The sequence below is a fragment of the Eleutherodactylus coqui genome, chromosome 2 (genome assembly GCF_035609145.1).
Source record: "Eleutherodactylus coqui strain aEleCoq1 chromosome 2, aEleCoq1.hap1, whole genome shotgun sequence".
Taxonomy (NCBI): Eukaryota; Metazoa; Chordata; class Amphibia; order Anura; family Eleutherodactylidae; genus Eleutherodactylus; species Eleutherodactylus coqui.
The window spans coordinates 28,231,454-28,257,023 of record NC_089838.1 but is presented as its reverse complement, the minus strand read 5'-3'; the positions used below and the strand labels follow the sequence as shown (position 1 = coordinate 28,257,023).

At 43.0% G+C, this 25,570-nt stretch overlaps 1 protein-coding gene across 2 annotated transcripts in view; it reads right to left on the bottom strand.

Annotated features, from left to right (window-relative positions):
- Positions 1-1,501: 1,501 nt before the first annotated feature.
- ANO2 (anoctamin 2) overlaps positions 1,502-25,570 on the bottom strand; it is a 270,743-nt gene continuing 246,674 nt past the window's right edge. For both annotated transcript variants that reach the window (XM_066590524.1, XM_066590523.1), the window contains 5 exons: positions 24,828-24,980; positions 21,468-21,520; positions 18,165-18,346; positions 10,603-10,708; positions 1,502-1,803 (listed from right to left, as the gene is read on the bottom strand). In XM_066590524.1, the coding sequence (XP_066446621.1) occupies positions 1,522-1,803; positions 10,603-10,708; positions 18,165-18,346; positions 21,468-21,520; positions 24,828-24,980 (776 nt within the window). In that variant the 3' untranslated portion in view covers positions 1,502-1,521. The remainder of the gene's footprint in view (positions 1,804-10,602; positions 10,709-18,164; positions 18,347-21,467; positions 21,521-24,827; positions 24,981-25,570) is intronic.

Below are 25,570 nucleotides of genomic sequence, written 5' to 3'. Positions count from 1 at the left end.
AGCTCTCCGGCACGAGCGGCCCCATTCAGAAGGGAGAAGACCGGACTGCGCAAGCGCGTCTAATCGGGCGATTAGATGCTGAAATTAGACGGCACCATGGAGACGAGGACGCTAGCAACGGAACAGGTAAGTGAATAACTTCTGTATGGCTCATAATTAATGCACAATGTACATTACAAAGTGCATTAATATGGCCATACAGAAGTGCTGAACCCCACTTGCTTTCGCGGGACAACCCCTTTAAGTATTTACTCCTCTGCTCATCCTGTCTGGTATTGTTTTAAGTGCAAATTAGTCTCTCTAGGTCTGTGCCTTTTCATATATATATATATATATATATATATATATATATATATATATATATATATATATACACCCCCCCATACAGATCTGTTTCAATATGCCTGAAGAAGGATCCTGAGAGGTGTGAAAGCTCACAATAACATTATGTATTTTTGTTAGCCCTTAAAAGGTCTTACTTGGAACCAAGGATTACTTGGTTTCTCTTACTGGGAACAATCACATTTAGTAAAGAAGAAATCATAAACATCGTCTCAAGAAAAAAAAATAGTTTATTAGCAACTCTGATCATACATCATTTATTTCATCGATCCCAGAAATCTGTGAAATGACATTTGCAATTTCCTGGTGGAGGTGAGAAAATCATTTTTTTTGCTTTGTTCAGATATCAAAAGTGTCTTTGATACACATCTTTAAGAACAAACGGTATAAAATGAGCCCTGAGGTTGTGATTTTTGGTTTCTCATTATATATTCACAAAAGAGCAGCCAATGGAACACACATCATCAAATAAGGTATACTCTCCATATCATCAGCTATATAATAATGAACATGATATATTTAAAGCTGTACATTCCCTTTTTTTATTGGACAGCAGCTTTCTTCCTCTTAAAGATACAGATTTTTTTTTTTTTTACTGTTAGTTTCGTTAATATGAAAATATGCCTCTGAGTGCAGTGAGCGCGCGGTCTAGTTATTAAATGTGTGAATCAGCCGTATATTTCATCGAGTACAGAAATGCTTACATCATAGCTTTAAAAGCACAGCAGCAAGATTGTCATTAACGTGCATCGTATAGGAAATGGTCTCACACAATTTAAAGGAGTCCGCTCATTAAAAAAAATAATGAGCTTGGCTAGCCCTATCGTTAAAAATAAAAAATGTGGTCTTACTTTGCTCCCTACTCCACGCATTGTATTCAGCTCTGTGGTAGCCACACACATTACAGTAAATGAGCTGCTGGAGATCTATAGTACTCCGTTGTACTTATGCTTGTCTGTGCTGTATGTTGCACCAGATGGATCTTTAAATATTACAAAGCCTGCTTAAAATTGTTTGGAGAAGTTTACGAGAAAATTAAGGGTTGTTTTCTCTTTCACCCCAATCCTTCGTTCCACATGTTCTTCCATCTCCAATTTCAACATCAAATGCTTTAATCGTACACGCATTTCGATTTCTTTTTATGACATGTCTACTAGGCTCACCGGGGGAGGGGGGGTGTCACACGTCCGTGTGGTGTGAGCTGAATGACGTAAAACTGCCACGTTGACTCCGATTGAATTGGCAGAAGCTAGCTGCTCGGCTACGCCGACCTCTGTTTTCTGTCTTGCCACGTTGTTTGTCGTGCATGAGAAAGTTTTCGATGAGTTGGAGTTTTTTATGTTCTTCTTTGAGAAAAACGTTGACGATCATACTCTTCTCTTTCTTGATTTGTTCACTTATGTCTTTTGGTATATCGGGTATTAGCCAATCCACTACTGCGCTTAAGAACATGACCAGATTCTGAAGGAAACAAGGAAAAATAGGAATGGTTGTTAGTGGTAGGCAGTACTGCATGTACCTTTTAGACACGGTAGGCCTGTCTTTATCAGTGGTAGATGCTGAAACATTATTTAAAGGGTTGTTGGGACTTTAAAAAAAAATGATGCCCATAAAATGGTGTAAGACAAAGAAAACAATGGATAGTCAACTACTTCAGAAGCTCCCTGCCCAGTACTGGAGCCCCGATGCCTGCCACTCAGAAATTGGAAAAAGCCAATGGGTGGTCACATGCCGTTCATTGTACATGTGAGCGCTCACCAGTTACAGGATTCAGCTGTGATTCTTCCATTGCCGCTGAAGCCTGTGAATGGCTGAGCAGTCATTTGCACAATGTAGAGCACATGACTGCCCACTGCTTCTTCCAGACTCCAAGCGGTGGATACCAGAACTCCAGCACTGGAAAGTAAGCCACTAGAATAAAAAAAAAATGAATTATCGCCTATTGCATACAACTTTAGGCCTTTAATTTTTTTAAGGGCCTGGAAAACTCTTTTAAGACCCCCATGCACATAGGAGAAAAATTGTCCAACCAACATGTGTATTGGAACCTTCGATTTTTTCCCAACAAATTATATTGGGCGGAAGAAGGATTGGTTATTTTGAATTTCGACATTTGATCCTTTAGTTGTCAGGAGAGATAAAACACCACCAAAGGTATCTGGCAGTAGCTTACCCCTTCCTACGTATTGAAAACACATGAAGGATCAGCCAAGCCAGCCATGCATGTGTGTAGGAGGGTTTTGAGGAAAAGTTGATAGCTGAATAGCTGTTAGAAGAGCAATATAATTGCACTGCAGACCATAGTGGATCCATAGTCTTTGGTTGACCTTAAATGTTCACTAATTTAAAGTTGGTCACCATCCTAACACCAAGAAAAAAGCCACCATTAAGACAGCACCAACTGATTTTGATGAGTAGTGCTTTTTTTCTAGCACTAGCAAAGAGTTCTAAAACATCCATTGGTGCCCTTAAACCAAGTTGGTCATAATCTTGTCACGAAGCAACAGTTCTTGGCAAAGCTGCTTTCACTCAGTTCTATGGATGATAGAGCTTTTCTAGCAGGAGCTACAAGTCCTGCTATACCAATATAACAACATATAAGACCAGAGTGGATTTCTAAGGTATATAGATGACCTTAATTTAGTCACTAGACAAAAGCCACTCTTGGGACAGCACCAACTGAGTATTATGGCTGCTAGTGCTTTCCAGTAGGTAAATATATAGATTTCAGAGTACAAGTTCGATGTGATATACAAAAAACATGTGAAATGTTTTTGGTATATGACATGTGATTCATTTTTCTTTATATCTCAACTAGTGATCAGCAAACTTTTAAAAAGTTCAGTTCGGTTGGTTCGACAAATTTCGGCAAAAAGTTGGGTTTGGTCCAAATTAGTTCGAACTGAACTGGAACTTCACCAATACCCAATCCCCCTAAAATTGGTGTATAAAACTGTCATAAAAGAGCTTCCTAATCCTCCAATGTGGATTAGGGTCAGTGTGTTCAAACCGAATCGAACTTTTAGCAAAGTTTGACCCAAAACAAGGTTTAGGTTTGCTCAACACTAATCTCAGCCATCCACATATCTTACACCAGCTCTATCCTGCTAAGTAACATCTACAGTTACCTGCTGATTAGACATGCTTTTTGGCTTCTACGATAAGGTAATTTTACTGAAACGTTCAGCTATAAATAGCCTTAATTTTATGTTTCGAAACTTTCCCTAATGCATTTGGTAAAAAAAAAAATGGTGATTATAGGTAATTATATGCAAATGACTAGTTGTATTCAGAAACAGATGTCTGTGATCTGGCAGTATCGAGCTTTTGTTTAAATATGGTATTAGATTTCACTTGATGCACAGATACTTGTCAGACTTCCGAGTATGGCGTGTTTTACAATACAAGGAGGGAATAGTATGACATTTTATATTTCAGTACAATCACATGTGGTTGTTAGATCATGAAAGTATGAGAAACAGAAAACTTTCATGGTACAATCACAAGGATTATGCTACTTAATTACCTATGGCGTTCACTCATTAACTCCTCAGTTAAGTGCATTGAACCATACGGACCAATGAAATCTAAGATCTTATCTATTTGGTGGAAGTGCAACAATCAAAGAAAATGTCTGATTGGTCACTATGGTCCGATGCAAACTTTGTAAAAGCCGTGCAATGTTGATAAATAACCTGTCAACCAGCTAAACTTGATAGATTCGCTAAGTTCTAGATTTGCAGCCAATCAGTGATTCAGAAACAATGGAGAATAGACTTTTTGAATATTTACTCAAGTCTAGTCAGTAATACATAATCATGCATATATAACATCCTGCACCTCTTCCATTGTTGTACTGGTCCAACATAGTTTTCAGATTTCAGCTTGTACATGGCATTGAGCATTCTTAGAACTGGGCAGGAGAATAATACAGTATCACATTTCTTCACTCAAGGTATTCACCATCTTCTAATTTATGTGACTTTTGCAAAAGTGCTAGTTGGAGGTAAGACTTTAATTTCTACGAAGCCAATTAGGCCACTATTGTAGACTAATAGGAGAACAGGAAACCTCCATGCTCTTTGCAGTAGAAGACTACTAATAAGCAAAACATGTGGGGAGGTGGTGCATTTACCATTAACTCACCAAACAGAATTCTTCCTTCAAATCATAGTGATTTTTTCTGACCCGTTTTTAAAGCAAGCCTCTGATTTTAGAAGAATTTTTTTTTCCCGGGACCAGAGGGTGGAAGGAATATATTACCTGTACTTCATCTTATCAGATATCCCCTGCTTCCACCTTTTCCGGATCCCTTTTTCAGGCGGCCAAGATGGCTACTGCCATTTTCTAACTACACTTTTCACTACTCTGTGATTGGCCAGCACTGATCACATGAGCAGTGCTGAGCAATCACAGAACAGGTACAGTGCATTGTTAGTCCTAACATTACCAATGCACTAGAAGTGACCATTTAGTCTAAAGATGGCTGAAACCACCATGGCCGAGCAAGAACAGAAACTGAACCTGGCAAAATGAAGCAATGGGCTAGAAAATCAACTAACATATCCCTCTGTTCCAAGGACAACATTTTGTCCTGAAACTGGAGGGTTACTTGAAGACTTGACCTTCCTAACAAGGGGAGGAAGTACTACCTGTTGGCTGTAAAGGGGCCCAGGGGAGAAGAAGGCCTGCACTGCCAGGTCAGGCATGGTAGTTGGGCCTCTCTAATTTCTATTGAAGGTAATAAAGAAAATAAAAAACTGACTCTATTGACCTCTATTGACCACAACTGCTAGAATTGGCGCTGTTCTGGTCAAGTTCCTTGCTATCTTCTGGGTTATGTGATCACCTGACATATGGTCGCTGCAGCTATTCCCCAGCTGTAGCTCAGTAACATTTATTTTTTCATAGGAGCCGAGGCACATTCTTTGTACAGGAGCCTTCGGGACACTGTATCTGCTGCTGCCCTACACACTAAATACCTCAATACATTTTGACTTGATATGGGGTAAACCCTAAGGGGTAACACCCCAATACATGATTTTCTCGACTATGTCCTCATCCATTGGCCATTTGGCCATTCCCACCAGTAGACAACATATGAAGGTACCATGATCGAAATCTAATAATACATTGACTATTTTTCTAGCAAACTTCAGGTTAAGACTTCTTGCACAAAAAAAAAGAAAAAAATATCTTATGATGAAAGAAATTTCACAAAAGCTATTCGATTCATAAAATGTGATTGTGAATTGTTGCCAGAAACTAATTGCTGCCAATCATTCCTGAGATGTCTGTGGTTTCTGACTCGTTTGGTTCTGTTTGGTACTCTATGCTCAAGATTCCAGCTAATAAAATATTTCATTTCAGAGGACTAATGAGCAAATATGCTAATGGGATCATAAATCCCCAAACACTTGCAAATGATGGATTTGTTGAAAACATTTAGTAATGTGGTGAAAGTGTGAAGATTTGACCACTTTTACTAGAAAGCAAGCTCTGGAGTTCATTAGCAAACTCAGCAACCTGAGGGCAAAGTTTACACTGTTGCACAGCAGCCAATGAGAATGTTGTGATCTTAGAGTAGATATGGGACATAATATCCAGAAGGGATCAACACATATAGGAAAAGGGAAGCCCTCCTAGTGCGGATATATATCAACATGTCCAAGTACTCCGGGCCAGGAGAAAATGGTATTTGTTTTCCAGTCATTACATCCAATGTAGGAAAATAAGTCCAAACCAGAAGGAAGAAAACCATCTCTCTAACCACCTCTTCCTTTTGGAGGAAAGCTAATTTACATGTTTTTTTCCCAGGGACTATTGCCTGTGAGACTTCCTAGAACAGCTGTCAGTCTCCGTCAAAAGAAACAGCAGTTCGCAAGAGATCTAATGTAGGAAATGTGGTCTCCTTGTTTGATATCCATTCATACTAGTCATGGAGAAGAAAGGAGGGAGCAAACTCTAATAGTTTATTACTAGACATGAGCGAGTATACTCGCTAAGGCACATTACTCGAGCGAGTAGTGCCTTAGCCGAGTATCTCCCCGCTCGTCTCTAAAGATTCCGGGGCCGGCGGGGAGCGGGGGGGGGGCGGGGGGAGGAGAGCGGGGAGGGACGGAGGGGAGATCTCACCTGTCACCCGCGCCGGTCCCTGAATCTTTAGAGACGAGCGGGGAGATACTCGGCTAAGGCACAGACTCGCTCGAGTAATGTACCTTAGCGAGTATACTCGCTCATCTCTATTTATTACCGTTTCCTGGGACTCACGAGAAACAAAGGAATTGTCTTTAAAATACATACAAAGTCCACTTTTGCTCAGAAGTTCACAAGGGCAACTGACAGCTTCTGGGTTGAGATGCAAAATACAGTATATGTAACAAGTCCTACACCTATTATAATTTATTTATAGTACTTCTTATAACATTTAGGAAAGGAAGACTTTTTGGGCCCCTTAGGCTCGAGGGATTGGATGCAACCAAATGACAGATTATAATAGGGGCGATAGGGATGGCCGCCCAAGGCCCGAGGCTCCAGTTGGGTACATGGACACTCGAATTACCCCTTTTGATAATCAGTCACCATTGAGAAGTAAAAAAAAAAAAGGTTATACTCACCTACTGTAAGGCTCCTCCCACTCCGTAGTCTGCGCTGCCCGCAGTGTTCACTTGCTGAGTTCTTGGTTGATGGATGACGTGACATGTACACGTGATCACTTAGCTGGTAAATGGCCACAGTGGTCACTCTACATGGATGTGAGAAGGCGAGTTGTTCGGGCAGCGCCGACTACAGAGACCGGGAGGAGAGGCACAGCAGGTGATTATAACTATTTTTTTAACTATACACTGCTACTAAGTTGGGGGAAAGGCCTATGAGCGGCACCGCTACTGAGTTTGGCGACCTGGGCTTATGAGGGGCACTGCTCTTGAGAGGTGGGGATGGGGCATTTTCACTAAGTGGTTACTTGTAAGGGTTTTTATTAATGAGCGGAGCCTGTGAGTTGCATTATTACTAAGTGGGGTCTATGTGGGGTGTTATTACTGAGTTTGGGCCTGTGAGGTGCATTATTACTGAGTACGGGCCTTTATGGGGTGTTACTGCTGAGTTGGGGCCTATGAGGGGCATTTTTACAGAATTGAGGAGTATATGGTGCGTTATTACTGAATCGAGACTGTGAGGGGAATTATTACGGAATGGGTGCCTATGTGAAGCATTACTACAGAGTGGGGCCTATTTGGGGCATTATTACTGAGTGGGGGCATAAGGGGAGCATTATTATTGAGTGTGGGCACTTTAACTATGTGTGTGACATGAAAAGTGACTATGTGGGGCCTATAGGGAGCACACAAAAAGGGATACTTTTACTGTGTGGGTGACCTTAGGTGGTATTACTACTATTTGGGGGACTTTGGATGTGGAGATTATGTGGACCCTTGTAAAACAAAGTTAGTTTCCTGAAAAATTAAGGAGTTAAAGATGCTTGCGTCAAATTCTGCAGAGACAAAATATCACTGGGAGAAGTCATCATGACCATCTGGAGCCGGATGAAGAAAAAGGGAAAGTGACCGACTCAGGTCAGAGAAGATGTCACCTGTGATCACCTGATATAATGGTACTATAATAATTTATATGGTAGTTTAATAAAAGCCACAGGGCATCATAAATCACATATCAGGAGTAGATAATATTATAACCCATACATAAAACAAAAGGTCCCCCCTATAATATATATCAAACAGAAGGAAATAGAAGAAAAGCAAACTGGACTTATAAAAATACATATATTTATTAAATATAGAAAATCCATACATGCAAAAAGTAAAAACACAGAAATACACACACAAATATAAAAACGCATTAAATCAAAAAAATCCCCCCATAATGAAACCACTATATACCTTCAGGGCAAGAGCCATGAATGCATCTCCATAATAACCCCCATTCAAGGAGAAAGTACATTTCACAGATAATGCAAAGAGTTTTTGATACCTATAAAGAGTATAAGGCTCCCCGGAGGTCCACAATACTGTGGGCACTAGACCCCCAACGCACATTTCCGCCCAACCTTCTTCATTAGAGGGTACAAATATGTGGATGGCAGTACACTGTGGTGGTATTATGTGGTCACAGTCTGGGGGTATTATTTGGCCCTTATATCGTGTTATTACTGGTAGTATTCATCCTTGTAGTGGTCTGTATTCAGTTAGAGTACGTTAGTATTAATCACTACGTGATGGTAATATGTGGTCCTGGTGTGGCGGGACTATTTGCCCTTATATACTGTTACTATTGATAATGTTGGTCTTGGTGTAATGGGTTTTGTTGAGTAATAGTATGGGCGTAATTATATGGGCCTTGATGATTACAGTAATACTGGGGGGGGGGGGGGGGGGGTATTTTTAGCCCAGTAACATGGCTAAATCCACATGCATAATCGTGGGAAGGACAGCCACGGATTTCTGCTGCATTTCTCCAGGCAGATTCAGCACAGAAAATTCCACAGCAGAATCCACTATGTCAATATATCCTTGGGGTACATTCACAAGTAGCGGATTACGGTGGTTCTGCACCAAAACATTGTTAAAATCTGCAATATTTGCGCAGATTTTGATGCGGATCGTCAGCAGATTTCATCCTTTGAATTGAAGGGAGGAATTCTGCTGCAGATTTATGTCAAAATCAGCACCAAATCGCGGCCCGAGTGATAATAGTGACACCCCCCCTTCCAGCGGCCCCAGCAATAATAGTGACCACCACCAGTGGCCCCTGCAATAATAGTGACCACCCCAGCAGCCCCAGCAATAATAGTGACCCCTCCTCCATGGCCCAAGCGATAATAATGACCCCCCCCCCCAGCGGCCCAAGCAATAATAGTGACCACCTCCAGCAGACCCAGCGATAATTGTGACCCCCCCAGTGATAATAGTGACATCTTACAGGAGCCCCCAGTATAATAGTGACACCCCCTTCCACAGCGGACCCCAGTATCACAGCGACTCCCCCCACCCCCCCAGTAGCATAGTGAATCCCCTGCAGCGGCCCCCCAGTAGCACAGTGACCCCCCTGCACAGCCCCCTATTAGCACAGTGACCCCCCCGCAGCTGCCCCCCAGTAGCACAGTGACCCCCCCACAGTGGCCCCCAAGTATCACACTGACACCCCATAGCGTCCCCCCCAGTATCACAGTGACAACCCACAGCGGCCCCCTAGTAGCACAGTGACCCCCCTGCACAGCAGCCCCAAGTAGCACAGTGACCCCCCGCAGTGGCCCCTCAGTATCACAGTGACCCCCTCTACAGCAGCCCCCCAGTAGTACAGTGACACCCCACAGCGGCCCCCACTAGCAAAGTGATATCCCACAGAGGCCCCCTAGTAGCACAGGGACACCCCACAGTGGCCCCCCGAGACCCTCATACTTACTCCCCTCCTCCTTGTGGAAGCGCCGCTCCTCCTCTGCCCTGCGTGCCCTCCATCAGCGCTGATAGCAGGTGCACACTGACGTCAGTGTGCTGCCAAACGCCTCCTCCCCCTGCTCTTGCGGAACCAAGTAGGAGACGTCGGGTGAGAGGGGAGGAGGATCCCAGCTGCCCACTTCTGCCCTAATTAGCAATTCCAGCAAACTGATTGGTTGTTTGGGTTGACTGATTCACCAAACAACCAATCAGGTGGCTGAAATTGCTGATTAGGGCAGAAGTGGGGAAGAAAAAGTTAATATGCAGCGGGGATCAGTGCGCATAGCAGTGCTGCTTAGTGAATGCCGACAGGGAAGCCACGGCCCCTGCCTGTATTCACTAACGTGGTGAGCAGCCGACGGCGACATGTGCCAGCAGGGAGAGCTGTGTGTGCCGCCTCTGGCACGCGTGCCATAGCTTCGCCACCACTGTACTACGGTATTTTCACACATGAATGGATTTACGGCGGACATGGGCGGCACAATGTGTGTAAATAGCACTGGGCCTTTGGTCTCCTTAATGCGCCACTGATGCAACCACAACTTCCACATCCACCTATAGTTCCGCTACAGCCAGCATTACAATAGGGTCATTAAATTCAGTCAGCATAAAATAAATAAAGGTTGATTGCTGAATTGTTTTTACCTGGCATGGGCTGATCACACATGCTGAAGAGTAATTGCTACGAACGGTTTGTTTATAGTGTGTAACCATGGAGGCCCATCGGAGCGCATGGGAGCTGCATACACAGAACAATAGCAAAGAGGAGAGAAAAAACTAAATTCATACTATTACTTAATATACTTACTTGGAAGAGAATGACGAAGGCCAGCCGCACCGCTAGAACGGTCCAGTATTGTTTTGAAAAGTCATATGGATTCGGAGACCAAGGCGGTTCCCGGTAATCCTTATATCTACAAAGAGAAAATTAAATTCAGTAGAGTGTTTTAGAAGTTGGTATAATTATAATTGAATCCCTTCTGAGTCTCACTAATCAAAATGAACGGCTGACGTAAAGTTGGTTTGTCTGAAAAAATTGTTTACTGCAATTAATCTGTTGATCAGGATGATTTTGCTTCCAATGAAGTACAGATGTAGGAAGGATGTTCAGGAATTCTAGTTTTCCGGCTGCAGTTTAATGAGGGGAAAAGTTACTCTAATGTACCATATGTGCTCAGCTCCTTTGCAGACTCAGTGTGTGTATCAACCTTCTAGGAAATGTTGATGGCCATCAAAGCCTAAGTCAGATACTGGGCCTATCAGTCTGGGCCCCATTGATATCAAAAAGTCTGTCTCATTTTGGCATCCCCTGTCCATATTGTGTCCATAGCCCAGTGGCCCAGTGGTTAGCATGGTTGCCTTGCTGTTCAATGGTCCTGGGTTAATTCTAACGAAGGGTGACATTTTCATGGAGTTTGTACTGGGGGTGGACAAAAATATGGAAACAGTACGGAATGCATGCCTTGAGTTACATGGAATTCTAAATCACATCTCACAATACTACCAGTAAATTTCAAAAGGGCAGCTCAGTGCTAATGATAGAAATCCCATGTGGATCCCTCTTAACGATCCCTACATGTGTACTACAGCGGAGTTGGTAGGCGGTGCTGTAGTTGTTGCATGATGCAATGATCTGTATAACAGCGCCAACATGTGATAAGCGTCATTTGTCTGAGACAGCATTTGGCACCGTTGGGAGGGAATCACGGCAAAGCTAACAGAATTCCAACGTGGTCACATTTTTCGGGCCCTCCGTAATAAAGGGAGCGGAAATTTTTGCTTAATCACAAGGCACCGCATCAAAAATTATGACCCTATATAGTAAGACTGGAAAAAACACATCCGACAAATACCAGCGTGGACGGTAATGTGTCTTGAGTGACAGATACAGATGATCATTGCGTAGGGTTGTGATGAAAAAAAAGCAGACTACCGCTTTGGTGTTTGGCGTTTCCATATTTTTGTCCACCCCCTGTAACTTTTTCCTTTGTTTTATGGGTTTTACCCACACTCCAAAAACATACTAATAGGTGAATATACAGTAAATTACGAACCCTCATGGGAACGGGGCAAAATGAAGGTGAGTAAAATAAATAAATATGCATATCATAGCAGTTGTCCATGACAAGGACTCCCGTCAATTAGGCAAAGCAGAGGGTCACTAAAAACGAATGGAAGACCTACTGAGGGAAAATCCTTCATCTCCTAGTAAGAACTTTTGAGGGTCGGAGATCAATCCTAGCCTAATACCAAAATAGAATTTCATTGGTATTGCTGTTGCATTGTAATTCAGTTTGACTTCTCTGGTATCCCAATTTTTTTTTTATGTTTTTGAATTTTTTTTTTTACATTACCAAAAAATAAAGCAAAATACAAAAAGTTGACAAACTGTGAGCAAACTCTTGCTACCTACTGTATATACCAGGTACACAGTGTCAAGCAGAACGCGCCTCACCCTGCAGTGGTTTATAAAATACTATTACATGGTGTTGGATATGGAAACGACATGTAAAAAATGATGTCATGGCTGAAATAAAGAGAAGATACAAAGAAATTTGAGTTCAAATGAAATGCACTTTTGGTTGGAGGCTGAGAGACAAGCAGGACAGTTCATGTCTAAACTAGATGTCATTCATTCCGTGTATGTCGGTGCAACAGATAAATGTAATTATCTGCCTCAATAAACATGACAGGTGCTAATAAATGTTAGCAAATATCTCAGAGGTTGTGCTCCAGCGCAGAGATAATGAGTGTCTAGGACAAGCGTTCTTGGCTAGAAAATGAGCTTTATGTAACCAAAGGGGTTTCCACGGTTTCCCTCATTTTTTTTCTCTTAACATTAAAAGAGATTTCTTTGGGATTTAAAGGGGTTTTGTCATAAAAAAAAAAAATCAATACTTACCTATTCCTCCCCAGGCAGTCTTCTTACCTCATCTTCTACTTGTTGATCTTCTCCAGTCCCTCACCGCAAGCCAGCCGGATCTTCTTCTTCTTGCGTCCATTGCCGGCGTTCTCCTTCCAGCAAGTCAGTGTAGGTTACATCACTAGTGACGTAACATTCACTACCTAGCAAGGAATGCCAAGCTATTGCTGAGACTGCACATGTGTGCTGTCTCGCCGCAAGTGTTCATATACTATTGCAGAGAGACAGCGTGCATGCGTAGTCTCGGCAGTAGGTTGCCACTCCCTGCTAGGCTGTGAGCGCTACGTCACTAGTGATGTAGCATCCATTGCCCTGCAGGAAGAAGAATACCGACAATGGACGCTTCATTACCGGAAGCCGAAGAATCAGCCGGCTGGAGGTGAGGTGACCCAGAGGGACTGCAGGAGATAGAAGAAGATCATCGGGGAGAAGATGCAGTAAGAAAGCTGCCTGGGGAGGAATAGGTGAGTATTGATTTTATTTTTTTGTGACAGAACCCCTTTAAACATTGATGGTCTTTCCTTAACATGAAGGTACCTTTACACGGGCTCAAACAAGCTATTACAGGCAACTGTTGGTTTGTGTACACACGGCCCCTGAAAGTGCACTGAGTGAGAAGTCGAAATGAACAACTATTGAGCAGCTTCTCGCTCAGTGTAAACAGGAGTTGCTCAATCTTTGAACTACTCCTGTTTACTGTGAATGACGGCCAGAGGAGGTCTCCAACTGCTCTGCCTCCATTATCTGACAGACTATTACTGCTGTGTAGTTGCACCTTAAGCCATTACTATTTGATTGGTTGTGGGAGGTCTACCAACTGTGAACCTCCATCAATCAGCAGAATCGAAGGGGCTAAGTTGCAGTACCAGGCTGCCGTGCCTATATAAATAATGACTGGGCCCAATAATTCGGGCTTTCTCTGGGCTTGGATCCATCTAAGGATAGGCCATTGATATTTCAATGGATTTCTGAGTTATTGTTCTCTAAATGCTGGCCATATGGAAAAACAATAAAACAGGCAACACTCATCTGTCCTGAGTCCCCACACCTCTGCTCACCCTGCCGATCCATTTACAAGTTGCAGATTCAGCCTATGAATTGAGCATTATAGGCTGATGCAGTCAATTACAGACCACTCCAGTCCACTACTGAGGTCTGTGATTGGCTGCAGCAGCATGTGACATCCTGTCAACACACTGATTGCAGCCTGTAAGTAGAGCTCCTGCTTAGTGAATGGAGAGGTGCGCTGGGGGTTTGGGGACTCGCACCAGGCGAGTTTAGCCTGTTTTATTATTTTTCCAAATGGTCAGAATTAAAAAAAATATAAATAACTTAAAAAAAACCTTTACGTCCTGGAGAGACCCTCTTATTTTATTATTTTATGCTTTTTTTGTGTTACTTGGGCTGGAGGCATTCTCCAAAAGGTCGCCTCATTAAGAGAATTGAAGCCTACTCCCAATTAGTTGATTGCTGTGGGCCAGGCTTCAGAGACCCCCCCCATGGAACAACTATCACTGGGGTTAGATGTGACTTGACATTGGAATAAATGGCCAACCATGTAATATATGGTTTTTAGCAAGACCTACTGTTTGTTAAATGCTCGTTAGATTAGCTCATAAATGGGAGTTCTTAGCTTCGGACTCTCCTCTATGAAGTCTATTAGACAACCTCTAAGACCTCCGGCACACTCCCCGTATGTGCGAGCTGCTGCTGAGAGGCTCGGGGGCAACTCGCATTGGGCAGCACATGGACATCCGTCTGTGTGCTGCCCGATTTACGCACAGTCAGCACTTTGATATGCATTAGCATGTCCTATCTCATCCATGATACAGACAAGAATAGGGCATGAGTTTTTTCATAGGACCACAGGAGTATGCCGGAGGCCTAAGATATAGAAAATAGTGCTGCAATATGGGATAGTACAAGGAAAAATGTGAATTTGAAACCATGATACTGAAAATGAGTCCTGAGAAAGTTGGTCTCCAAAAGTTAGTGGGGCAGGATCAGATTCTTTGAGTTCAACAGAAGCTTTAAGGCCAATGTGTTATATCATGCTCAATGATTTCAATTAGACAAAATTAAGCGGCGTTATGTTTTAATGGTTAGTTTTGTCTATATGGTATCACAAACAGGTTTGTCTTTCATGAAGATCCTGCTTTGGTTCCTACCTAAATGACTGTTAACGTGGTATTAATTGTGAGGAACGTCAAAATAGAATGTTCCCAACATCAAGAGGTGACTCCGAGCCATAGTTTTTCAACAGATGGTTTTAATAGTCCTATTTGCCTTATCCTGGAGGGATTGAGTCACAAGTATTATTGTGCTGCTACTTTAATTAATGTAGGTGTAGAAGACTGGTCACGTGTTTTGCGGAAAACAGGCGGTGCCCCGTGGAACAGTTTAGGTTTGAAGTTAATTATGGAAGTCTATGCAAAGCCCATCACTTCAAACCTAATTATAATTATAGTCCTGTCAGCCACACACTGTCCAATCTGGAGTCACTTGAAATGCTATAAAAAAGGATTAAGAAACAATTGTTTGTGGATTTTAAATTTTTTTTTTTATTGTAGCTGCGAGCTAAAGGGAAAATAGTCGACCCCATAATTTAGATATAGTCTCTTAGAGCTCACTACTCTTGTTATAAAACTATTTAATAGGGCTCTGACTTTTCCTATATTCAAAGGGTATTGGGTATCAATGGAGGACAGAAGATTAAATCATTTTATAAAAAGAAGGTTTGACCATTCCAGTACTGCGGATTTGCTTTACAACAGGCACCTGGATAGAAGAAAACTAAGTCAGAAATGATGTATGGATTTCTATGGGAGAGTGTAGTGAGCATGCTCTGTGGTGCGCAGGGAGAGGGAGGAGGGAGGTGAAGCTGAGTTGTTTCAGTTTAACACTGTGATACACCCATTTAGATTGCAGTTAAAAGATTCCCTACAGAGTGTTTGGGCCATTACAGGTCCTGGGGGTCATGACAAATCGTTCACTGTTCCCTGAGGCCTTAGTCAGACGGGCGTTTTTTCACGCGATTTGCGGATCGCATGACGGATGTGCATCCACAAATAGCGTGACCGGGGCCCAAAAATCGCCCGAAAATATGCTCCTAGCCGCGTTTCATTAGAAACAGGCTGGAGCTGTCCAGCGCATTGCATTCAATGGAGCCGGCAATACAGCCGGCTCCATTGAAAGCAATGCGCTGCGGGCGAGTGCGGGATGAATTGTCGGGAAGGGCTTAAATATATAAGCCCTTCCCTGCAATTCATCCAGAAAAGTGTTAAAATAAAAAATATATATATATACTTACCTTGTCCCGGCAGACGAGTTCAGCGCGGCTGGCCTGCAGTGGGTGTGAAGGGGGTGTGAGTCAGACCTGCCCCTGATTGGCTCAGCGCTGAGCCAATCAGAGGCAGGTCTCACTCACACCCATTCATGAAAACGGCCGTCTGACTGAGGCCTCAGACTCATAACCCTTTCCAATCCAATTTGTATCCTGGTTTTCCTAGGGGGATAACCTTTTCTGTCATTATACAACAGCGCTATCTGCAGGCTAAAGCCAGTACTGCATGATGTGACACGTTGGACAGCCTCCAACAGCAGAGAGGCTGGCAATACACAGTAAGAGAACCCCGACGGACGTCTTCCGACATCAGAGCTGTACAGCCTTAAATCATAATGTCTTCAGACGTCAGACAGTGGATTGGAAAGGGTTAATTAGACATTATTTGGTTTATCATTTAAATTAAAGGGAATATATCTTCAGAAAATAACCAGTTGTTTAAGGCCTCCTGTCCACGGGTGTATCGGTCTCTCCGTACGTTTTACCAGCAGAGATCGCATATAGGCAGTGAGGGTACTGCACATGCATGCGGTCATCCGCAGTCTTTTTTTTTTACATTTCTGGCTCTGTTTCATAACAGGGTTGAGTATTAAATCATCACTCGACCATACGCAATGTATTGCATATGGACAGCGTTTGCATACAAAAGTATAGGGCTCACACTGCGGAGTACACCAGGAAATGGAGCATGCTGTGATCCATATCTTGCGCATATCTACATGCAGTGTCCAAACGGTCATGTGCATGGATCAATGAAAATCTGCATAGAAATCCATAGGTCCATTGTGAGAACTGATAGTACTGATAGTACTCAGAAGAGCGCTTCCGTTGATTCAATCTTGTGATTATTGAGGGTCTCAGCACTCTGATCCTAATGTTCAAAACTTTCGAAGTGTCCCTATGAAAAGCACAGTTACACTTTACATCAATTTTTACAGGAAGGTGTTGATTCTTGACCATTGGAGGCATTTGGCACAAACCACGACTAAACTATTTATTAATATGTTACTGGTGGAAGCCGGATGGAAAGTCCTGCTTTGGTAGTATATGGTGTCAGCTAGGCTGTCGCATATGTATCCTGGAGTATGACCGTCATGCTTCAGGGGGTGCAGGCAGAGGAACACTATGTACCACATATGATGGGAGTGCCCAACTACTCACAGATTCTGGATCCATATTTACAACATGATTTACACCACTGGCGTAAATAGGGTATGTAGGGAATGCGGTTGCACCTGGGCCCAGGGGCCTTAAGGGGCCCAATAGGGCACTCTTCTCTATAAAGCATTATAGTTGGGGCCTCGTTACAGGTTTTGCATTGGGGCCCAGGAGGTTCAAGTTACGCCTCTGCATTGAGGGGTTAAGAGAAGTTGGGGGGCCCCAAGATAAACTTTTGCACCCGGGCCCATGAGCCTTTAGCTACACCCCTGATTTACACTGTGATAGATGTTAATCTCAAGAAAGATCCAACACAAGCCTTGTTACATCTTCCTATCCCTGATATTCCGAAAACTACCAGAAAGTTAATTTACTATATCTTTTTGGCAATTAGAATAACTTTGGCCAACAGCTGGAAACCTGGTTCCATCCCATCAGAGCTGGATAAGAACAAAAAGCCTTTACGTTACATTCACATAATGGGAAATTTGCACCAAAATCTGCATCAAAACCGCGATGAAAAACACGTCAAACTCTGCCCCTTTTTGGGTGGATTTTGATGTGGAGGTGCAGTAGATTTTCCCCCTTCAACTGAAAATTTACTGTGGATCCACGTCAAAACGGCTTCACATTCCACACAAAATGGGGCAGATTTTAATGGGTATTTTGGTGTAAACCCACACCACAATTAGCTAGGATTCAATGTACCCTAAATAGGGTAGTCTGAGATTAGTTAAAGTTTTACAGATGCAGCACCACTCTTGTCCATGGACTGTGTCTGGTGAGCTGCGATGTATACCAGACATGGCCTGTGGACAAGATTGGCGCTTTTATACATGCTCTAATTGATGCTAATGAATAAGGTATCTTAAATATGCATTTCTGGTAATTTTAGATGCCATCATCAGTTGCATAAACGTATAAAGGACTAGTTGACTATTGTTACCTGCAGAATACAACATTTTGCGCAAACTGTGAATTTTCAGGTTGGGTCCCATGCTTCAGGTGGCTGACATTGAAATATGAGAGGGTATGATTGATAAAGCCGTGCATGGTCCCATTCTGACTGTACATATACTGATACACGAGGCGTGGGATGAAGTCTGATGTGACAGATATGACAAATGCCTGGAGACAAGAAATGACACAGTGATGGCAGTTATTCATTCATTCATTCATTCATTCATTCATGTAAAGACCACAAATTCTGGTAAATGTTACTTATTATAAAGGGAGAAGATGGAATTGGGCAACTTTGACTCCCGATTAGAGATGAGCGAACGTACTCGGTTCGGGTGTTTTTGGACTCGAGCTCTGCTTTTTCCAAGTAACTGACTACTCGGACAAAAAGATTCGGGGGGCGCCAGAGGGCGGCGTGGTGGAGCGGAGGGTAGCAGTGTGGAACAGGGGGGAGCTTCTTCTCTCTCTCCCCCACCCCCACTCCCCTCTGCAACCCCCCGCTCACCCCCGGCGCCCCCCGAATCTTTTCGTCCGAGTAGTCAGTTACTCGGAAAAAGTGGTGCTCGAGTGCAAAAACACCCGAACAAAGTACATTCACTCATCTCTACTCCCGATATGTATTATTGTATTATTAGTTATTTGTACTAACACAGAGATATAATTATGGACCGCCACCTAACTGGCAGTGCCCACTAACGCCAACCTGCAACTAACAAATAATACAACAATTACATTTTTATAGGGGTTTACCAAGACTAAAAAAAAATTCTATGGGCAGAGGATGGTGAAAATTAAAGAAAATTATCCTCTTTCATCTCTCTAATTCAGGCCCCCATATCCAGCACAGGAAGCCCCTAAACTGCTATGTTAATCCCAGAAGAAGCTGCAGCGGTGACCTGTCAGCCAATCAAAGGCCTCAGCAGAAATATGGCCACTGCTTGTCACCACTGTGTTTGGCTCAGTGGCCATGTCCATAATGAGCAGCACATGACTACTACAGCATGTTTTGGAATCAGAGCCGCGGGGACCAGTACTCTGGACTAATTTTTTAGTCCCTTAAGGATATAGCCTATTTTGCCCTTAAGGACACAACTAGTTTTGGTGGATTTTCATCTCTAAAAGCCATAACTTTTTTATTTTTCTATTGTAATGCATTGTAAAACTCGTATTCGTGTTTTTTGGAGGACATGGAGAAAAAAAGCCTTAACTCTGCCATTGTTTTTTTGAATAGTGTTAGCCCTTTCCTAGGGGGCTTTCTCTTTCTGCCATTATACAATGACGCCATCTACTGGCTAGAGACAGTACTGCAGTATGTAACATGCTTGAGAGACCCCCGATAACAGAGCAGCCAGTAATATACAGTAAGAATACCCTGCCGGACGTCTTCCGACATCGGAGCTGTACAGCATTCGATCAGAATGTCTTCAGACGTCAGACAGTGGATTGGAAAGGGTTAATAATACAGCCTAAATGACATGAGATGATTTTTCTGTGGGCTGTAACGATTAGGAGATACCAAAGCTATATCGTTTGTTTTTTTTTAGGCATGACAAGCTGTAGTTTTTTTTGTACCATATTAGGGTATTTATGGCTTTTTTGATTACTTTTATTGAGTTTTTGGGGAGGCAAAATGTACAAAACAAGCATTTTGGCTCCATTTTTAATCTTTTTTTTTACAGTTTTTGCTAGGCAGGATAAATAATGTGTTCAATTTATTGTACAGATATGTTATGCATATGATAATGTCAAAAATGTGAGGGGGGGGTTGTTTTTTTTATATACAAAATGTGAAAGTACACAAAAAAGGGTGCTTTTTGTTAATGTTTTTAAAAAAATTTTTTTCGTATTTTAAATTTTTTTTAAACATTTTTAATGCCCCTGTAGGGGACTTGCACCAAAAAAGCTATGATCGCTATGATAATGCATTCCAGTACTTCTAATAGCAATCACAGGCCATGGCAGGCCTGGACGACATTGTCTAGGATCCGGTTGCGATGACAATCCATCGTCCTTCCACAATTACATAGTCTGCTCCCTCTGGGAACCCCTTTACATGGCACGATCTACATTGATTGCGGCATGTAAGGAATAAACAGCAGGAAGTCGGCAAACTTAATTCTCCAACATTCCCTGCCCGTAGAAGGTTTTTTTTAGTCCTGAAAATCCAATTGAAGTAAATGGATTCACAATCCTAGGGGTTCTTCTCCCATCTATGGGCCTGGCTGTGGATGAAGTAGATCCTCTACTTAAGTAGTCTTGCACAGCACCCCCTGTTAGAGCGGTAGCTACTCTAATATCCAACATTTTAATAGGCCGTGCAATACGACTATGAATGTGAGCCAAACTTGAATATCCACAGTCATACAGCTGTTTCCGGGTTATTGGCCCTCATTAGTATGCAGTAGGGTTCTGGTTTGGTTAGGTGAGAGGCCATCGATGTGAGTCTAGGGACTAATGTTTCTCCTTGTGGAAAGAACCACAGGAAAGAGCACCATGTGGGTGTAAGAAGCCTTGTGTAGTCCATGCAATGCTCCCTGGGAAAAAGTCATGCAAATGAGTAGGGAAATAATTCTCCATAGTACCAGTTATTCAAATGGTAGCTACTCAGTGTACATGGATACTCTGCTTTGACTTCTATCCTTATTCTAGCTACAAGTTCTGTTAATAGGATAGATAATCGACTAGGTGGCAGTAATTTAACTTATATGAGACAAACAATAGACCCAATTTCAATGTTCCAGCTCTAGGTGAGACTTTTCAAGCAGGTTATCTGTATAAGCTGAATGAGAAAGGCTCAAATGGAAAGCCAAAACTTTGTTACTGGGTTTAAGTCAAACCAGAATTTCCCTGTCCACAGAGTAGTTACCATTTAAATAGGTGACGCTGTGGAGCATTATTACTTTGTTAATTCGCATGGCATTTTCCCAGGGAGCATTGCATGGCCTATATAAGACTCCCTTCACCCTCGTGGTGCTCTCTCCGGAGGTACTCTCTACAAAAATGATACCTCCACAGTGCCACCCATTGGAAGGCAGCATTCCTTGAACTCATAGTTAGACTCTTTATACAAGCCTTGTAACAATGACCAGGAATACCCAGAGGAGCATAAATGGCATTTCAAATCGCCTCACTCACCGTCTAGGTGCTCTCCCTAAGGAGAAAAGATAGCGCTTCTGACTCATTCTGCCCCTCCCCCCACATCTCCCCCCACTCCCCCCCCCCCCCATCCTCCTAAGGGAAAAGTCACTCATCTGGAAAGTGATGTCAAAACCAGCAAAAATTAACTTACATTGATAATGACGGAAAATTTGCCAATTCCACTTAAAATGTTGTACCAAATGCCTGAAAATGAAAGAGGAACATATTATTTTTCCAGTTACAATATAAAACATTTTTCCCTTCTGAAACTTTTATATGCAACATTCTAGTTAGAGATGAGCGAGCATACTCGTTAAGGGAAAATACTCGTCCTTGTTGAGTACCTGCCTGTTCATCAGAAAAGATTCGGATGTTGGCGGGGGTAAGCGGTGGGTTGCGGGAGTGAACAGGGAGGAGTGTGGGGGAGGGGAGGGGAGAGAGAGATCTCCCCTCCGTTCACCTACCCTCTCTCCCCCGCTGGCACCCGAATCTTTTCTGACGAGCAGGCAGGTACTCGAAAAGGACGATACTCGCTCGAGTACTGTCCCTTAACGAGTATGCTCGCTCATCTGTAATTCTAGACAAAAGAGGAAATGGCTGGCGAATACTTCACGGTAGGCCATGTGCATGGGAGCTGCATTGAGGCATACTGTCTCTAGGCTCCATACTATGGAGTGTTGCTATGTGATAGAATAGGTCCCTATATACTTCTATGGGTGCCATATTACACCTCCATACAATTCCTTGGTTGCCCACTATATTGTAACGTCTAATTTATTGTTGTCATTTTAACCATTTGCTATGTCGTTATGTTGGATATCATTATTGGCTTACTTACATTTTACATCAAAGTAACTGGATGGCACATATGTTGTCCTTGGACAGGGATGATTTGACTTCTTCAAACATTAAAAGGGTTTTTTCTTCTTAATCCATGTTCCCCATAAGCAAACATAATAAAAGATCCTATACTCACCTTTCCTGGCTCCTCGCAGCTGCAGTGCCGCAACTCTGGTCTCCTCTCTGATGCTGCATTTATGCAATATCGTAGACTGCTGCAGCCAATCACAGACCTCAGTACATGTGAGCTGAGGTCTGTAATTGACTGCAGCAGCCTGTGATGTCCTGCATCTCCGGCAACGATAGCGATGTCTGCTGCGGATCGAGGAGAAGCCGCTGCCGGAGATGCAGAGACTCCGCTGAGATGGACGCCGCTCAGCCAATTCAAAAAACCCGCCTTCACAAAGCGATGCTGTTGATTGGTTCTTAGAGCGCTGCTCAGCCAATTAATGCAGCGCTTGATGAACCAATCGCAGCCATCACATTGTTTCATGGAGCGCTGCATTGATCGGCTGCCAGCGCTCGAGAACCAATCAAAGCCATTACTTCCTGGAGGCAGGATTTATGAATCCTGGAACCAGGAAGCGATCTTCTATCGGTGGCTGAAAACTACAAAGAAGCGCGCCAGAGCTCCAGAGACCAGTGGGAGAACACGGACCATGGCTGATAGGTAAGTATAATAAGCCACCCACCGAAAAAGGGCTTACACCTCTTTTGGGGCAACAATTAATATAAGACAGGGTCCTATGTCTGGGGAAACACAGTAACAGTGTTTCTGTTTTGTAACTCGGGAGAGGCAGGGTCTCCACAGATTCCTGATGTGGGGTCGCTCTCACAAGAGTGAGGGCTCTGCTTTTAGGGTCTCATTACATTAGTAGGTTAGAGTCAGATTCCCAATTCCCCCAGTTTCTGGTGTCAGTATAAATATGTTGTGTTCTCCGCATTAGTATATTATGTGTATGTCCGTCCTTTTAGGACAACGAATCACATCTGATCCAGACGAGGTGTTGTGCATCCAGTTGAGACGTAATGTTATGCTTGGGCATTGGCAACCTTTTTGAGAGTATTTTTTCTTTTTCACAAAAATACCTGTACTGTTTAATGTTCTGAACTGATAAAATCATATTATTAAGGGAAAGGTAGGAAAACAAGGGAATGGGAAAGAAAGAGAAAGGAAATAGAAAAGAAAGGAGGAACATAGAAGACAACAGGAAATTAGGAAATGAAGCTGGACAAAAAGAAAAAGATTAAAGAAGAAAATGGAGCAGAATAAGCAGTAGAGATGAGCGGGCACCCAAATGCTCGGGTCCGTGTTATTCGAGTCGAGCTTTTCGTAAAATTCGAGAGCTCTACTTGAGCAACGAACCCCACTGACTATAATGGCAGACTCGAGCATTTTTGCATGTGGGATGTCTCTCTCTCTCTCTCTCTCTCTCTCTCCCCCCCACCTGCAAGCCATCCAAAAAATTTGCCATTGACATGCGCTGCGTGGCAGGGAGGGGCCAAAACAGGCATGTCACAGGGGGAGGAGCCAAAAACTGGGAGGGGGTCGAACACGGCGTGATACTAATACTCGAATAAGCATCAAGCTCAATAGAGTATGTTCGCTCAACACTAATAAGATGTAAAAGAAGAAAAAAGAAGAGAGATGGGAAAGAGATAATGAAGAAGAATGAAAATAAGGAGAGGGAGAAAAAAAGAAAAAGGAAAATAAGAGGGAGAAAAAAGAAAGAAAATGAAGAAAAAGAAGGAGAACTATGAAGTTCCTTTTGAATACCAGCAAGTAAGGAATTGACACAGAAAGTATACTGGAAATGGTGTAACTTTTCATTATACAATGAACCATATTTATTTGTAATACCCGTTTAAGTTATTTTCACAACATTAAAACTGGGTTCCCACGGGGCGGATTCCCGAGGGAAATCCCGCGGTTTTGCTGCAGCGAAAAACCGCGAGATTTCCACCGGCAGAACCGCTGCTTCAAAACCCACAGTGGTTTTGAAGCGGCCCGGCTGCTTGCTCTTCCACTGCGGCCGGCGCTCCCATAGAGGAGAGCGCGGCCGCAGCGAAAAGAAAGAAAAATACACATAATGTGGTCGGCAAATCCGCGTCGCAGCAGCGGCTTCTGCCGCAGCGGATTTGCCATCCCGTGTGGACGAGATTTCTCAGAAATCTCGTCCACATGACTGGCTAATCCCGGGATTTCCGCACGGTATTTCCGCGGCAAATCCGACCCGTGTGAACGCAGCCTAATTGTATATGTTTATGCTAAACACTATTGTTGAGCAAACTGAACCAGTAGAGCCCGGTTCCGGGTCAAACCTTGCTAAAAGTTCGGTTCGGCACAAACCTAAGCTGAATTTTTAGCAAGTTCTACCTGAAACAGGGCTCTACTGGTTCGGCTCACTCAACATTAGTTCTGAAGGCTGCTGTATAGCACTGTCCAAGATCCATAAAAGCCCCGTATGACACTCTCAGAGTTTTATACGGGGCTTGTATGGCTCTAAGACTCTTATACACCAGCTTTTAGGGTTTTATTGAACTTCCAATTCAGTTTAAACCAATTCAGACCAAACTAAACTTCTTGCAAAAATTTGGCTAGCCGACTGAACCAAACTTTTCAGAAGTTTGCTCGTCACTACTGAATACCATAATAACACAGTGATTATACCTATATCTCTTGCCCGGACAGCATCTGGTCTTCGTAATTCTGCCACAAACTTTTTTGCATCAAGTCTTACTTCAATAATGTTATTGAGCAGTGCAAAGAGAGGAGCCAAAGGAAAGGAGGCAACAAAGAGCGTGACGAATCCAAACTGGATAACTAGAAGAACCAAAAATAGACATTATGTTATTAGAACATGTAAGCTGGTTAATACGTGATACATAGAGATAAACTCCGAATACATATATTAGACCAGTTAGTAAATTATAATGGGAATTCAAGGTCTACGGAAATCTTCATCCTAGAGATACTTGTTCATTAACCCTTTCCAATTCACTGTCTGACCTGTGAAGACATTATGATTTAAAGCTGTAAAGCTCCGATGTAGGAAGACGTCTGTCGGGGTTCTCTTACTGTATATTTCCAGCCTCTCTGCTGTCGGAGCCTATCCAACATGTCACCTCATGCAGTACTGGCTTTAGCCAGCATATAGCGCCGTTGTATAACAGCAGAAAAAGAGTAAGCCCCCTAGGAAAACCAGGATACAAATTGGATTGGAAAGGGTTAATTTAATTTTACCCAGCCTAGCTGGATGGTCTGAAGAGCTCCCCATTTACCAGTATAGCAATGTAGTCTACAGATCCACTATAAAAGCAGTCTGGCTGTGAAGTGTGGAACGTCCCCCAAGTTTATAGTCCGGCTTTGTACTCTTGAGCACTCCTATGACAGCAATCTGGAAGTGTAGTCCA